General features: G+C 57.1%; 1 protein-coding gene across 1 annotated transcript in view; it reads left to right on the forward strand.

Moving 5' to 3' along the window:
* Nucleotides 1-13,901, forward strand: part of CD109 (CD109 molecule) — an 82,807-nt gene that overhangs the window by 38,498 nt on the left and 30,408 nt on the right. The window contains exons 16-21 of the mRNA XM_054162487.1: nt 1,009-1,185; nt 3,695-3,847; nt 5,274-5,348; nt 5,823-5,886; nt 7,637-7,772; nt 9,848-9,965. Coding sequence (XP_054018462.1) covers nt 1,009-1,185; nt 3,695-3,847; nt 5,274-5,348; nt 5,823-5,886; nt 7,637-7,772; nt 9,848-9,965 — 723 coding nt within the window. The remainder of the gene's footprint in view (nt 1-1,008; nt 1,186-3,694; nt 3,848-5,273; nt 5,349-5,822; nt 5,887-7,636; nt 7,773-9,847; nt 9,966-13,901) is intronic.

Raw genomic sequence — 13,901 nt, forward strand, 5'->3', positions numbered from 1 at the left:
CAAGCTCCTTGCAGGGAGCTGCAGGCAGCCAGGAGCTCTCCCCTCAGCCTCCTCTCTTTCCCACTAACCATCCCCAGCTCCTTCAGCCTCTCTCCAGCAGCTTTCTCCTCCAGGCCCTTCCCAGCTTCCTTGCCCTGCTCTGCCCTGGCTCCAGCACCTCCACAGCTCTCTGGCACTGAGCTGCCCTGAGCTGGACACAAGCCTCCAGGTGTGGGCTGCCCAGAGCTCATTTTATTGATCTTTCCATCTGAGGACTCTGCAGCTGGAGTGGGAAGTTGGAGCCTTTTGATTGCTGGCCAAATCAATTCCTTTCCCCAGGATATTCCTTTTTAGTGAAAAAAACCAAAAACCTGGAGGGAGAGGACTCTGCCCCTCTGCTCCACTCTGCTGAGACCACAGCTGCAGCTCTGGGGCCAGCTCTGGAGCCTCTGTGCCAGGAAGGATCTGGAGGGGCTGGAAGGTGTCCAGAGAAGGGCCACGAGGAGGAGCAGAGGGCTGGAGCTGCTCTGCTGTGAGCACAGCCTGAGGGAGTTGGGGTTGTGCAGGCTGGAGAGGAGAAGGCTCCCAGGAGACCTCCTTGTGGCCTTCCAGGGTCTGCAGGGGGCTGCAGGAAAGCTGGGGAGGGACTTTTGAGGGTGCCAGGGAGGGATAGGACTGGGGGGGATGGAGCAGAACTAGAAGTGGGGAGATTGAGATTGGCTGTGAGGAAGAAGTTGTTGCCCAGGAGGGTGGTGAGAGCCTGGCACAGGCTGCCCAGGGAGGTGGTGGCAGCCTCCTGCCTGGAGGTGTTTGCAGCCAGGCTGGAGGTGGCTGTGAGCAACCTGCTGTGGTGTGAGGTGTCCCTGCCCGTGGCAGGGGGCTGGGGCTGGCTGAGCTCCCTTCCAGCCCTGACTGCTCTATGGTCCCAGCTCTCTCTGTCTCCTTTTAGCAGCTATTGTGAGACTGAATTGCAGAGCTGGTGGCAAACTGGGATGCCAACACATTGACTCTCTCTTTTCCCCCTCCCAGGTGTTGTCCAAGGAACAGATTATGGCTTTTGGCACAAAGTCTGGGGATTCCTTCACTCTCACAGCAGAGAACTCCTGGGCTCCTTCAGCTTGCATCCTTGTGTTCTATGTTGATGAGCTTGGGGTGGTTGTGAATGATGTTCTCTCCCTCCCCATTCAGCCTGTGTTGGATGACAAGGTAACTCCCCTCAGCTGCAGGCTGAGAACATCTTGGTGCCTCTGCCCTGCACAGTAAAGAGTACAGGGCTGTGACAAAGGATTGAATTTGAGGCTGGTGTAAACCCTTGGATGGGCAACTGGGTGAAGGAAAGGAGTCAGAGAGTTGTGGTCAATGGGATGGAGTCCAGTTGGAGGTCTGAGGCTAGTGGAGTCCCTCAGGGGTCAGGACTGGGAGCAGAGCTGTTCAATAGATTCATCAAGGGCCTGGATGAGGGCACAGAGAGCACTGGCAGCAGGGCTGCTGATGGCATCAAGCAATGTGTTCTGGTGGCCAAGAAGGCCAATGGCAGCCTGGGGGGGATCAGCAGGGCTGTGGTCAGGAGGTCAGAGAGGTTCTCCTGCCCCTCTGCTCTGCCCTGCTGAGGCCACAGCTGGAATCTTGTGTCCAGGTCTGGGCCCCTCAGGTCAGGAAGGAGCTCAGGGAAGTGCTGGAGAGAGTCCATGGCAGGGGCACAAAGATGCTGCAGGCAGTGGAAGCTCTTCCTTAGGAGCAGAGCCTGAGGGAGCTGAGGGCTCTGGAGCTTGGCTTGGAGGAGCCTGAGAGGTGAGCTCCTTGCTGGGGCTAAAGCTGTGCAGGGGCAGTGGCCAGAGGCTGGAGCCAGGCTCTGCTGGGGGCTGCCCAATGCCAGCACAAGGGGCAGTGGTGGAAGCTGAGGCAGAGGCAGTGCCATGGGAAGAGGAGGAAGAATTTGTTCCCTGGGAGGGTGAGAGAAGCCTGGCAGAGGCTGCCCAGGGGGGCTGTGGAGTCTCCCTGTGTGGAGCTCTTGCAAGGCCAGCTGGATGTGTTGCTGTGTGAGCTGCTCTGGGTGCCCCTGCTGGGGCAGGGGGCTTGGGCTGGCTGAGCTCTGCAGCTCCCTGCCAGCCCCTAATGTTCTGTGATTCTGTGCTTCAGTGTCCTCCACGAGGTCACAGCGTATCCAGGAGGTTATTATGGGCTGGGTGGATGGTTCCATGAGAGCCCTGTCCTTTCTGGCATGGGAGCTGAGGGGCAGGCAGCATTCTGTGGGGCACTCAGGTGATGCTGGGTGCCCCCAGGTGAGTGATTCTCCTCTGTGCATTGTGTGACTCAACTCAGTCTGCAGAGATTCAGCTGCCCAAGGGAGGGTGGCTTTAAATCCCTCTCCCTGCATTCCAGTGCTTGCTCCAGGAGGGTAAGTTGTGTGTGCTGCTGGCAGCACTGCTGGACAGGTCTTTGAACATCTCAAGTGGCACCAAGTGTTTATGCAGCTGACTCCTGCCTGCAGCCAGTGCAGCCTGCAGTGCTGCTTTCTAACCACCACTTGGATTTATGCTTTGTGGTGAGCAAAACTGAACCTCATTAGGTTCCCCCAGGAGGAGAGCAGAGTCCTGCACTGGGCAGGAAGAGCAAACTGCAGCAGCACAGCTGGGAGGGGAGCTGCTGGGGAGCAGCCCCAAGGAGAAGGAGCTGGGAGTGCTGGGGGGCAGCAAGGTCTGCATGGGACAGCAATGAGCCCTGGGGGGCAAGAAGGCCAAGGGGGTCCTGGGTTGCATTCAGAGGAGTGTGGGCAGCAGAGCCAGGGAGGTTCTGCTCCCCCTCTGCTCTGCCCTGCTGAGACCTCACCTGGAAGATTGCAGCCAGCTCTGGGCTGCCCAGCTCAGGAGGGACAGGGATCTGCTGCAGAGAGCCCAAGGGAGGCTCCAAGGATGCTGAAGGGACTGCAGCACTGCCTGGGGAGGAGAGGCTGAGAGCCCTGGGGCTGTTCAGCCTGCAGAGGAGAAGGCTGAGAGGGATCTGATCAATGTCTCTCAAGAGCTGAGGGCTGGGGGGCAGGAGGCAGGGCACAGGCTCTGCTCAGCTGCACCCTGGGGTAGGACAAGGAGCAGTGGATGGAAACTGCAGCACAGGAGGTTCCAGCTCAGCATCAGGAGGAACTTCTGCCCTGGGAGGCTCCCAGAGCCCTGGAGCAGGCTGCCCAGAGAGGTTGTGGAGTCTCCTGCTCTGGAGCCTTCCCAGCCCTGTCTGGATGTGTTCTGTGTGCCCTGTGCTGGGTTCTCTGCTCCTGCTCTGGCAGGGGCTTGGGCTGGGAGCTCTCCAGAGGTCCCTTCCAGCCCCTGACATCCTCTGAGCCTGGGACAGTCTCCATTGTTTCTTTTGACTCTGGATGTGAAGGGAGCTTAAACCCTGAACTGAACCATGGAGAGCTAAACAAATGGAGCTGAAGAGTGGAGTTGAGTTCCACCTCCAGACTCTGCAGTGATGTTCTGGTGAGGGGAAAGAGTGAAACAGAAACAGAGCAGAACTTGTGCCTTGCCCAGGGAGCTGGGAAAGCCAGAGAGCACAATGAAGGCCATGGCATTGTCCCAAAGGTCCCAGGGGAAGCACATCCAGAGCCCTGGCTGCAGGCAGTGCTCCCTCAGAGGTGTGAGTGGCTGTAAACCTCACTGTGTGCCTGGAGCTGCTGCTGGGCTCTGCTTTGGTTTGGTGTTTATTTTCCTTTCCCCTCTAGATTAAGATCTCTTGGAGCAAAGATAAGGTCAAACCATCAGAGAAAGTCTCTCTTCAAATCAGCACAACAGAGCCAGGATCACTGATTGGACTTGCAGTGGTTGACAAAAGCACAAAGCTGCTGGGGGAGAGCAGTGACATAACAAAGGACACTGTGAGTACCTGGGCAGCAGGCAGTGTGTGGGTGGCTGGCTGTGTGGAAGGTGTTGGTGGCAGTGCTGATGTAATGACCTTTGAGCTGCAGCCTCAGTCCTTCATCAGGCAAAGGTTTGTGAATTCTGCAAACTGACACTCCTGAGGGACTGGAGCCCACCTGGAGGGACCTGGAGCCCACCTGGAGGGACCAGGACCCCACCTGGAGGGACCTGGAGCCCACCTGGAGGGACCAGGAGCCCACCTGGAGGGACCAGGAGCCCACCTGGAGGGACCTGGAGCCCACCTGGAGGGACCTGGAGCCCAACTGGAGGGACCAGGATCTCATCTGGAGGGTCCTAGATCCCACCCGGAGGGACCTGGACAAGCTTGAGAATCGGCACCCTGTGAACCTCATGAGGTTGAACAAGGCCAAGAGCAAGGTCCTGCCTCTGGGTCAGGGCAATCCCTGCAGTCAGGGCAGTGGTGGAAGCTGAGGCAGAGGCAGTGCCATGGGAAGAGGAGGAAGAATTTGTTCCCTGGGAGGGTGAGAGAAGCCTGGCAGAGGCTGCCCAGGGGGGCTGTGGAGTCTCCCTGTGTGGAGCTCTTGCAAGGCCAGCTGGATGTGTTGCTGTGTGAGCTGCTCTGGGTGCCCCTGCTGGGGCAGGGGGCTTGGGCTGGCTGAGCTCTGCAGCTCCCTGCCAGCCCCTGGCATTGACTCTGTGACTCTGTGATCAATACAGGCTGGGGAGTGAAGGGATTGAGAACAGCCCTGAGGAGAAGGACCTGAGGGTACTGGTTAATGAAAAGCTGTGCATGACCTAGCAGTGTGCACCCACAGCCCAGAAGCCAGCTGTGCCCTGGGCTGTGTCAGAGGAAGTGTGGCCAGCAGGGTGAGGGAGCTGATTCTGCAGCTGTCCTCTGCTCTGGTGAGGTCTCCTCTGGAGTACTGTGTGAGGGCTCCAAGGATGCTGAAGGGACTGCAGCACTGCCTGGGGAGGAGAGGCTGAGAGCCCTGGGGCTGTTCAGTCTGCAGAGGAGAAGGCTGAGAGGGATCTGATCAATGTCTCTCAAGAGCTGAGGGCTGGGGGTCAGGAGGCAGGGCACAGGCTCTGCTCAGCTGCACCCTGGCATAGGACAAGGAGCAGTGGATGGAAACTGCAGCACAGGAGGTTCCAGCTCAGCATCAGGAGGAACTTCTGCCCTGGGAGGCTCCCAGAGCCCTGGAGCAGGCTGCCCAGAGAGGTTGTGGAGTCTCCTGCTCTGGAGCCTTCCCAGCCCTGTCTGGATGTGTTCTGTGTGCCCTGTGCTGGGTTCTCTGCTCCTGCTCTGGCAGGGGCTTGGCCTGGGAGCTCTCCAGAGGTCCCTCCCAGCCCCTGCCACCCTCTGAGCCTGATCTGTGTTGCCTCCAGTCTGTGGATCATTCCTGGTGCTTTCCCTTGCCTCAGGTCTCCCACGAGCTGGATTTGTACAGCACAGCGCAGTACTTCCCCCTGGTCAGAGGGTTTTTTGGTGTCTTTCAGGTACTTGCCAATGATTATATTAATTGATTGATTGAATCCCAGCTGGGTTTGGGGTTTTTAACTGCTTGGGGTGCTTTGCACATCACTTGCTGGAGCCACAGCCGGCCTGGCTCTCGCCGTGGGGCCGCAGGCAGCGTTGTGTCTGGGGTGGCTCCGGTGGGTTCTGGGCTGTGGGTGTCCTCACTCTGCCAATGCTGCGAGGGCCAAGGGATTTGTTTGTGCTTTCATGGCTGCAGCTTGCTTCCTGCTTGCTCCTGCCTTCCCTCTGGGCACCTCTGAGGCCGTGAGGCCACGCTCAGGTGCAGCTGACCTCGGTGCCTGGCGGTTCCTGGGCATCACTTTGCCTCAGCTCTGCGACTGCTTTGGTGTGGTCGGCTGGGTTGCTGGGTAAAGGGGCAAGCAAAGCAAGCAGCTGAGCACTGTTGCTGTCCTGAATGTGCCTGCATTGAGATGTGCTGTGTGAATTTCACCCAGAAATGCAGCCTTTGGGTATCAACTGATGCCATTCTGGAGGAGGAGGAGAAGGAAGACTTTCTCTGTAAGTAACAAACATCAACCTGGCCAAATCTGATCTGCTGAGTGGGGAAGGAATCACAGGGCAGAGGCAGGAGGGACCTTTGAAGGTCACCCAGCAAGCAGGGACATCCTCCACTAGATCAGGCTGCTCAGAGCCCACTCCAGCCTGACCTTGAGTGTCTCCAGGGATGGGGCATCCACCACCTCCCTGGGCAACCTGTGCCAGGCTTCCACCACCCTCATAATAAAGAGCTTCTTCCTGCTGGCCAGTCTAAATCTGCCCTGCTCCAGTGTGAAACCACTGCCCCTTGTCCTAGTGCTGCTGGCACTTCAGCTACTGGAAGGCCACTAGAAGGTCTGCCTGCAGCCTTCTCTTCTCCAGGCTCAACACCCCCAGCTCCCTCAGCCTGGCCTGGCAGCAGAGCTGCTCCAAGCCCCTGAGCATTCTCCTGGCCTCCTCTGGAGCCTCTCCATCAGCTCCAGGTCCTTGCTGTGCTGAGGGCTGCAGAGCTGCACCCAGCCCTGCAGGGGAGGTCTCAGCAGAGCAGGAGAGGTGCGGTGGGTGAGGGCTCCTGCTCCTGTCGCACACACAGGCTGCACCCAGCCTTGCAAACCATCCCCAACACCCCAGACACATCAAATCCATACAATGGCTACTAAAACCCCTTCTCTTTGTTATGTTTCTAACTTCTCTTCCCCCTGTCCTGAGCACCGCTCCCCCTCAGAGGCCTGGGGCTGCGTCAGGCGTTCGCAGCTGCAGTGCAAGGCGCTGTGCCCCGCAGTGCTTTGTGCTGCCCACTGCAGCAGCTCCCTTAGCGCCCTGCAGGGCCCAGGGAGGGCATGAAGGGGGGGGGGGGAACTTTCTTCACTCCTCATAACACCAAATGCAGGCTGGAAAAGAAAGAAAGAAACAAGATCCTAATGTCACTGAGTAGCCCTGCCAGCACAGCAGAGACTGCAGCCCAGACACTCTGCTGCAGATGGGACTCTGCCTAACTGCATCAGTTCCTTTGCTTTGCTTTGCTTTGCTTTTGGTTTGTTTGGGTTTTTATTTGCTTTGGGGGTTTTTTTTGTATGTTTTTTTGGTTGTTGTTTGCCTTGATTTTGTTTTCTTTTGTCTGGTTTGGTTTGGTTTGCTTAGGTTTTGGTTTGGCGAGGTTGTGTTTCTGTTTTGGTTTGCTTTTGCTTTTGTTTGGTTTTGCTTCAGTTTTGTTTCAGTTTTGGTTTTGTTTTGTTTGTGGTTTTGTTTGATTTGGTTTTGGTTTGGTTTTGGTTTGGTTTAGGTTGGTTTTGCTTGTGGTTTTGGTTTGGTTCTGGTTTTGGTTTGATTTTGGTTTTGGTTTGGTTCTGGTTTTGCTTTGGTTTTGGTTATGCTTTGGTTTGGTTTTGGTTTTGCTTTGGTTTGGTTTTGGTTTTGTTTTGGTTTGGTTTTGGTTTAGTTTGTTTTTGGTGTTTTGTTTTGTTTTTGTTTTGTTTTTTGTTTTGTTTTGTTTTTGTTTGGGTTTTGTTTGGTTTTAGCTTTGGTTTTGTTTGGCTTTGTTTAGGTTTTGATTTTGGTTAGGTTTTGGGTTGTTTTGGCTTTGTTTGGTTTAGTTTTCCTTTGGTTTTGTTTGCTTTGCTTTGTTTCGGTTTTCCTTTGGTGTCCTTTGGTTAGCTTTGGCCTTGCTTTGTTTTCTGGGTTTGGTTGGGGTTTCTTTTCCTTTCCTTTTCCTTCCCCCCCTTACCCCTATGTGCAGGTAAGGAAACCTTGCTCTGGCTTTCCCCTGTTGCAGATGGAGGAATGATCCCCATAGAGGATGACTATGGTGCAGGCTTGCCCAAAGGCAAGAATGGACCTCCTGACCTCAGCAATCTCTACGTGAGGACACATTTTCCAGAGACCTGGCTTTGGGTCGACACCAGGATGAGGTATGGGGGAGAGGGGCAAGGGGAATGGATCCCCCCTTGCCCTTGTGATTCTTGGGGGCTGCTGACAGCATCACAGAATCAACCAGGTTGGGAAAGACCTCAGAGATCATCAAGTCCAACCTACGACCTAACACCCAACACCTCCTGACAGCTAAACCCTGGCTCCAAGTGCCACATCCAAGCCCCTCTTGAACACCTCCAGGGATGGGGACTCCACCACCTCCCTGGGCAGCACATCCCAAGGGCCAATCTCTCTTGCTGGGAAGAAATTTCTGCTCACCTCCAGCCTGAACCTCCCCTGGCACAGCTTGAGACTGTGTCCTCTTGTTCTGGTGCTGGGTGCCTGGGAGAAGAGACCAACCCCCATCTGGCTACAACCTCCCTTCAGGGAGTTGGAGAGAGCAAGAAGGTCTCCCCTGAGCCTCCTCTTCCCCAGGCTAAGCAACCCCAGCTCCCTCAGCCTCTCCTCCTGCACTGATGCTAAAGAACTTGGCTTGAAAACGCAGCATCCTTTATATTGTGCTACCACCTAGAGGCCAAAAGTCAGGTCGGAGACACACCAAAGGATGCAGAGGATGCTCTGGGTTGGAAGGCACCTTGGAGATCATCCAGTACCAACCCCCTGCCTTGGGCAGGGACACCTCCCACCAGCACAGGCTGCTCAGGGCCTCATCCAGCCTGGCCTTGAACACCGCCAGGGAGGAGGCAGCCACAGCCTCCCTGGGCAGCCTCTGCCAGGGTCTCCCCAGCCTCACTGCAAAGAATTTCTTCCTACTCCCCAGTCTGAATCTGCCTTCCTCAAGCTTCAATCCATTCCTTCTCATCCTATCACTACAAGCCCTTCTAACAAGTCCCTCCTCAGCTTTCTTGTAGGTCCCCTTCAAGTACTGGAAGGCTGCTGTGAGGTCTCCCTGGAGCCTTCCCTTCTCCAGGCTGAGCAACCCCAGCTCTGATAGCCTTGCAGGGAGGTGCTGCAGCCCTCTGCTCATCTCTGTGGTGTGCAGCTGCACAAATGAGGACAGTGCCTGTCTGAAGGCCTTGTGGTTTTAATGGAAACTAGATAAAAATCCTGCAGCTCTGGGGCCAGTTCTGGAGCCTCTGTGCCAGGGAGGATCTGGAGGGGCTGGAAGGTGTCCAGAGAAGGGCCATGAGAAGGAGCAGAGGGCTGGAGCTGCTCTGCTGTGAGCACAGCCTGAGGGAGTTGGGGTTGTGCAGGCTGGAGAGGAGAAGGCTCCCAGGAGACCTCATTGTGGCCTTCCAGCATCTGCAGGGGGCTCCAGGAAAGCTGGGGAGGGACTTTTGAGGGTGTCAGGGAGGGATAGGACTGGGGGGGATGGAGCAGAACTGGAAGTGGGGAGATTGAGATTGGCTGTGAGGAAGAAGTTGTTGCCCATGAGGGTGGTGAGAGCCTGGCACAGGCTGCCCAGGGAGGTGGTGGCAGCCTCCTGCCTGGAGGTGTTTGCAGCCAGGCTGGAGGTGGCTGTGAGCAACCTGCTGTGGTGTGAGGTGTCCCTGCCCATGGCAGGGGGGTTGGGACTGGCTGAGCCTTGGGGTCCCTTCCAGCCCTGGCAGCTCTGGGATTCCATGAAAGAAACTCTTCTCCTTTCACCCATGGGAAGATAACAGATGAGGAGACCCAGGCTTCTCCTCTCCAGTGCTTGAAAAGGAGGTGAGCAGCCCAGGCAGGGAAATCTCTTCCTGCCTGCACTTCAAAGTGTCAAAAGGTGGTGAAATCCCCTGTCTCATGCAGCACAATCCCTGTCTTCTTCCACAGCCAGCACCCTCACCTGGGGACTGGTGTGAAGGCTCTGGGAGCTGGTTTGATGGATCTGTGACTGTGGCTAACAAGTGATGTGGTTCAGTGCAGTTATTTTCAGTTCAAGTCGTTTGAAACAGTTAAAAATGGGAAGGAATCCTTTGGTTCCCCTCACAAATACCTGCAGGTGCTTAGGAGGAGGGAAAAAGCCCCAACCAACATGAAATCAGCAGCCCTGAACTGAAGTTTGGAAGCCTTTGGAAGGTTGCTGGCTCTCAATGAAAGCTTTTGAAAGTCTCCTCTCCCCTTCTGCCCTCAGCTCTGGGACAGACACCACGCTGGAGGTCACTGCCCCGGACACCATCACTTCCTGGGTAGCCAGTGCCTTTGTGATCTCTGAGCAAGGTGGCCTTGGAGTGACCACTGCTCCAGTGGAGGTATGGCTTGGTTGGGAGCAGGACAGATTGCTCTGATGGCCCTGGGGGGGAAGCAAACCTCTGCACACAGAGGGCTGGAGGGAAGCTCACATGGGCAATCCCTCCCCAGGCTGCAGCCCTCCAGGGGTGCAATGCACAGTGCTGAGCACAGCCAGCACGAAGCAGAGCATGGCCTGGGCTTAACACAGAGGAGCACTAAAGCTCCACACAAAAGCCTCCACCAAGTCAGACCAAAATCCTGCTCCTCTCCCCACCTGGGGTTCCACACATGCCCCAGGGCTCTTTCTCCCCCCTGCCATTGCTAGGCTGGATTCAGGCTGGCCTGAAACTGCCTCCACTTAGTCCCTGGGACTAGACCTAAACAGGCCAAGACTGCACAGTAAAAATCAGTCAGGCCTGTAAGGCCACTGGTAAGACTGGAAGCATCCTCCCCCCCAGCAGGTAAGGGAGCTCACTGCCTCCAGGGACCACAGCACCACAGAACATCAGAGCTGGGAAGGGACCTCCAGAGATCACCCAGTCCAGGACCCCTGCCAGAGCAGCATCACCCAGGGGACTCAGCACACAATGCATCCAGACAGGGCTGCAAAGGCTCCAGAGAAGGAGACTCCGCAACTGCTGCCCTGGGAGGCTCCCAGAGCCCTGGAGCAGGCTGCCCAGAGAGGTTGTGGAGTCTCCTGCTCTGGAGCCTTCCCAGCCCTGTCTGGATGTGTTCTGTGTGCCCTGTGCTGGGTTCTCTGCTCCTGCTCTGGCAGGGGCTTGGCCTGGGAGCTCTCCAGAGGTCCCTCCCAACCCCTGGCACCCTGTGAGCTGTGATGCTGTGATTTGTCACACACCACACACATGCTTGGTGCCTTTCTGTGGGAGCAGCTGTTGGTTGGAGCAGGCTCAGGATGTGCCCTCTGCCTGAGGACAGACTGCTTCCATGTTTTGCTGGCCCTGCCAAGAGGCTTTCCAAGGACTGGGGAGTGCATGCCAGGGAGGTTTGCACAGACTAGCTGGGAAGAGGTGGCTGGGGTGGGAGAGGCACTGGGGGGATGATGGAGCAGAGACTTCACTTAGCCCAGGAGGGAGGGTGGGAGAACTGCTCACATCCTGGCCTCACTTTCATTCATCTGTCAAAGCTTGTCTTGGACTAACCATGAGGGCAGGGTCCTGGGCCAGCTCATTTCACAGCCTTGCAGCAACACTAAGGCTGGGAGAGAGCCTCAGGGTCCCCAGGCCCAACCATCAGCCCTGCTCTGCAAGGCTCAGCCCTGAACCACAGCCCCAAGCCCCACAGCCAAAGCACCTTCAAACACAGCCAGCCCTGGGGACTCCACCACCTCCCTGCCCAGCACATCCCAAGCCCTGACCACTCTGCTGCCTAAGCTCCACTCTCAACCTCCCCAGGGGCAGCTTGAGGCTCTGCCCTCTTCTTCTCTCACTAATGCCCTGGGAGAAGAGAGCAGCAGCAGCCTCTGCACAAGCTCCTTGCAGGGAGCTGCAGGCAGCCAGGAGCTCTCCCCTCAGCCTCCTCTCTTTCCCACTAACCATCCCCAGCTCCTTCAGCCTCTCTCCAGCAGCTTTCTTCTCCAGGCCCTTCCCAGCTTCCTTGCCCTGCTCTGCCCTGGCTCCAGCACCTCCACAGCTCTCTTGGGTTGAGGTTTGGGTTGGAAGGGACCTTACAGATCCTCCAGTTCCTAGAATCCTCCACTGGCACCTAGAAACTTGGAGCAGAAGATCCTTGGGGTCCCTTCCAGCCTGGCATTCTGTGATTGAAGAGCAGAATCACAGCATCACAGAACTGTCAGGACTGGAAGGGACCTCAGAGGTCATCCAGTTCCAACCCCCCTGGGTCTGCCCTCGAGAAGGAGCTCAGGGAAGTGCTGGAGAGAGTCCATGGCAGAGGCAGAAAGATGCTGCAGGCAGTGGAAGCTCTTCCTTAGGAGCAGAGCCTGAGGGAGCTGAGGGCTCTGGAGCTTGGCTTGGAGGAGCCTGAGAGGTGAGCTCCTTGCTGGGGCTAAAGCTGTGCAGGGGCAGTGGCCAGAGGCTGGAGCCAGGCTCTGCTGGGGGCTGCCCAATGCCAGCACAAGGGGCAGTGGTGGAAGCTGAGGCAGAGGCAGTGCCATGGGAAGAGGAGGAAGAATTTGTTCCCTGGGAGGGTGAGAGAAGCCTGGCAGAGGCTGCCCAGGGGGGCTGTGGAGTCTCCCTGTGTGGAGCTCTTGCAAGGCCAGCTGGATGTGTTGCTGTGTGAGCTGCTCTGGGTGCCCCTGCTGGGGCAGGGGGCTTGGGCTGGCTGAGCTCTGCAGCTCCCTGCCAGCCCCTAACATTGATCCTGTTGCTCTGTGGTTCTGTGACCATAGGGTAAAGCTACTGAGACTGCAGTGGAAGTCAGATGAAACCCAGACCCACTGCACTCAGTGCCACTGAGCATGCAGATGTCATTGATCTGTTTCCCCATTGCAGTCTCCACGTCTCTCTGGGTTTGGTACTGATTAACAAGTTTCAGCCATGTGGAACTCTTAAGTGCAAGCCAAACAACCCCAACAAGGGGGAAGCACTGAATAATGCATGAGGGTGATGGCAAATGATCCTCTCAACATCTGCTCTCCTTGCAGCAAAGGACCAAAGGTTCTCCATCAGGAGGTGTCCTGAGAAGGGCCACGAGGAGGAGCAGAGGGCTGGAGCTGCTCTGCTGTGAGCACAGACTGAGGGAGTTGGGGTTGTGCAGGCTGGAGAGGAGAAGGCTCCCAGGAGACCTCATTGTGGCCTTCCAGGATCTGCAGGGGGCTGCAAGCAAGCTGGGGAGGGACTTTTGAGGGTGTCATGGAGGGATAGGACTGGGGGGGATGGAGCAGAACTAGAAGTGGGGAGATGGAGATTGGCTGTGAGGAAGAAGTTGTTGCCCATGAGGGTGGTGAGAGCCTGGCACAGGCTGCCCAGGGAGGTGGTGGCAGCCTCCTGGCTGGAGGTGTTTGCAGCCAGGCTGGAGGTGGCTGTGAGCAACCTGCTGTGGTGTGAGGTGTCCCTGCCCATGGCAGGGGTTTGGAGCTGGCTGAGCCTTGAGCTCCCTTCCAGCCCTGACAGTTCTCTGATCCTCCACTATCTGAAGAACCATTGCCAGTGACAGCTTTCAGCCAAGTGTTTTGGACAGGCAGTGTTGGAATGTTTGCCAAGCAGGCAGAAATCTGAGGGGAGTTTGAATGTGAAGCTCCAAACACTTGGGAGAATTTTCCCTTCTCCATGGAAGCCAAATGAAAGGCAAGGTTTGAGCTGAGAAGCCAGTACTGAAAGCTGTCATGCTCCAGCCCTTCTCATGGCACTGATGCTCGTGAGCAGTGGAAGTTCTGATCCCACTGAGCTTGCTGAGAGCCTTGGCACTGAGTTCTCGGGAGCCCAAGCTCCATGCCAGGCTCCCTGTTCCCAGAGGGAAGTCTGCACTTCTCCTTTTGACTGAGAAAAGATGTATTTTCAGACATGGAACCAAGGGACCCCTGCCAGGGCTCATCCTGGAAAATCCAGCATCAGCCTGAGCCGTTGGTGACTTCCAGGACTTGGGAGAGTTCCTTCGTGGCTCCCTTGTTGTGTTGCCATGGGGACAGAGCCTTCCCCGTCCCTTGCTGCGGCGCTCACCCCGCTGCACCAGAGCCCACCGGCAGCCCCCGGGACCCCTCGCAGCTTCCATGCGCGCAGGGTGACAGACTCCCAGCCCGCACCCGGCTGCCTCTGCTGGAGCTGGCCCTGCCCAGGCTGTCAGCAGCTCTGCGCCCAGCGGTGCCCTGCCGAGCTGCCACAAAGGTGCTGACGGCCAGCAGCGGCTCCGGCTGCAGGCATCCTGCTCCGGCTGCAGGCATCCTGCTCCGGCTGCAGGCATCCTGCTCCGGCTGCAGGCATCCTGCTCGCTGCAGGGCACAAGGGAGCTCTCTCGGGCATCTCACGTTTAAGAGGGCTGAG

The sequence above is a fragment of the Dryobates pubescens genome, chromosome 6 (genome assembly GCF_014839835.1).
Source record: "Dryobates pubescens isolate bDryPub1 chromosome 6, bDryPub1.pri, whole genome shotgun sequence".
Taxonomy (NCBI): domain Eukaryota; kingdom Metazoa; phylum Chordata; class Aves; order Piciformes; family Picidae; genus Dryobates; species Dryobates pubescens.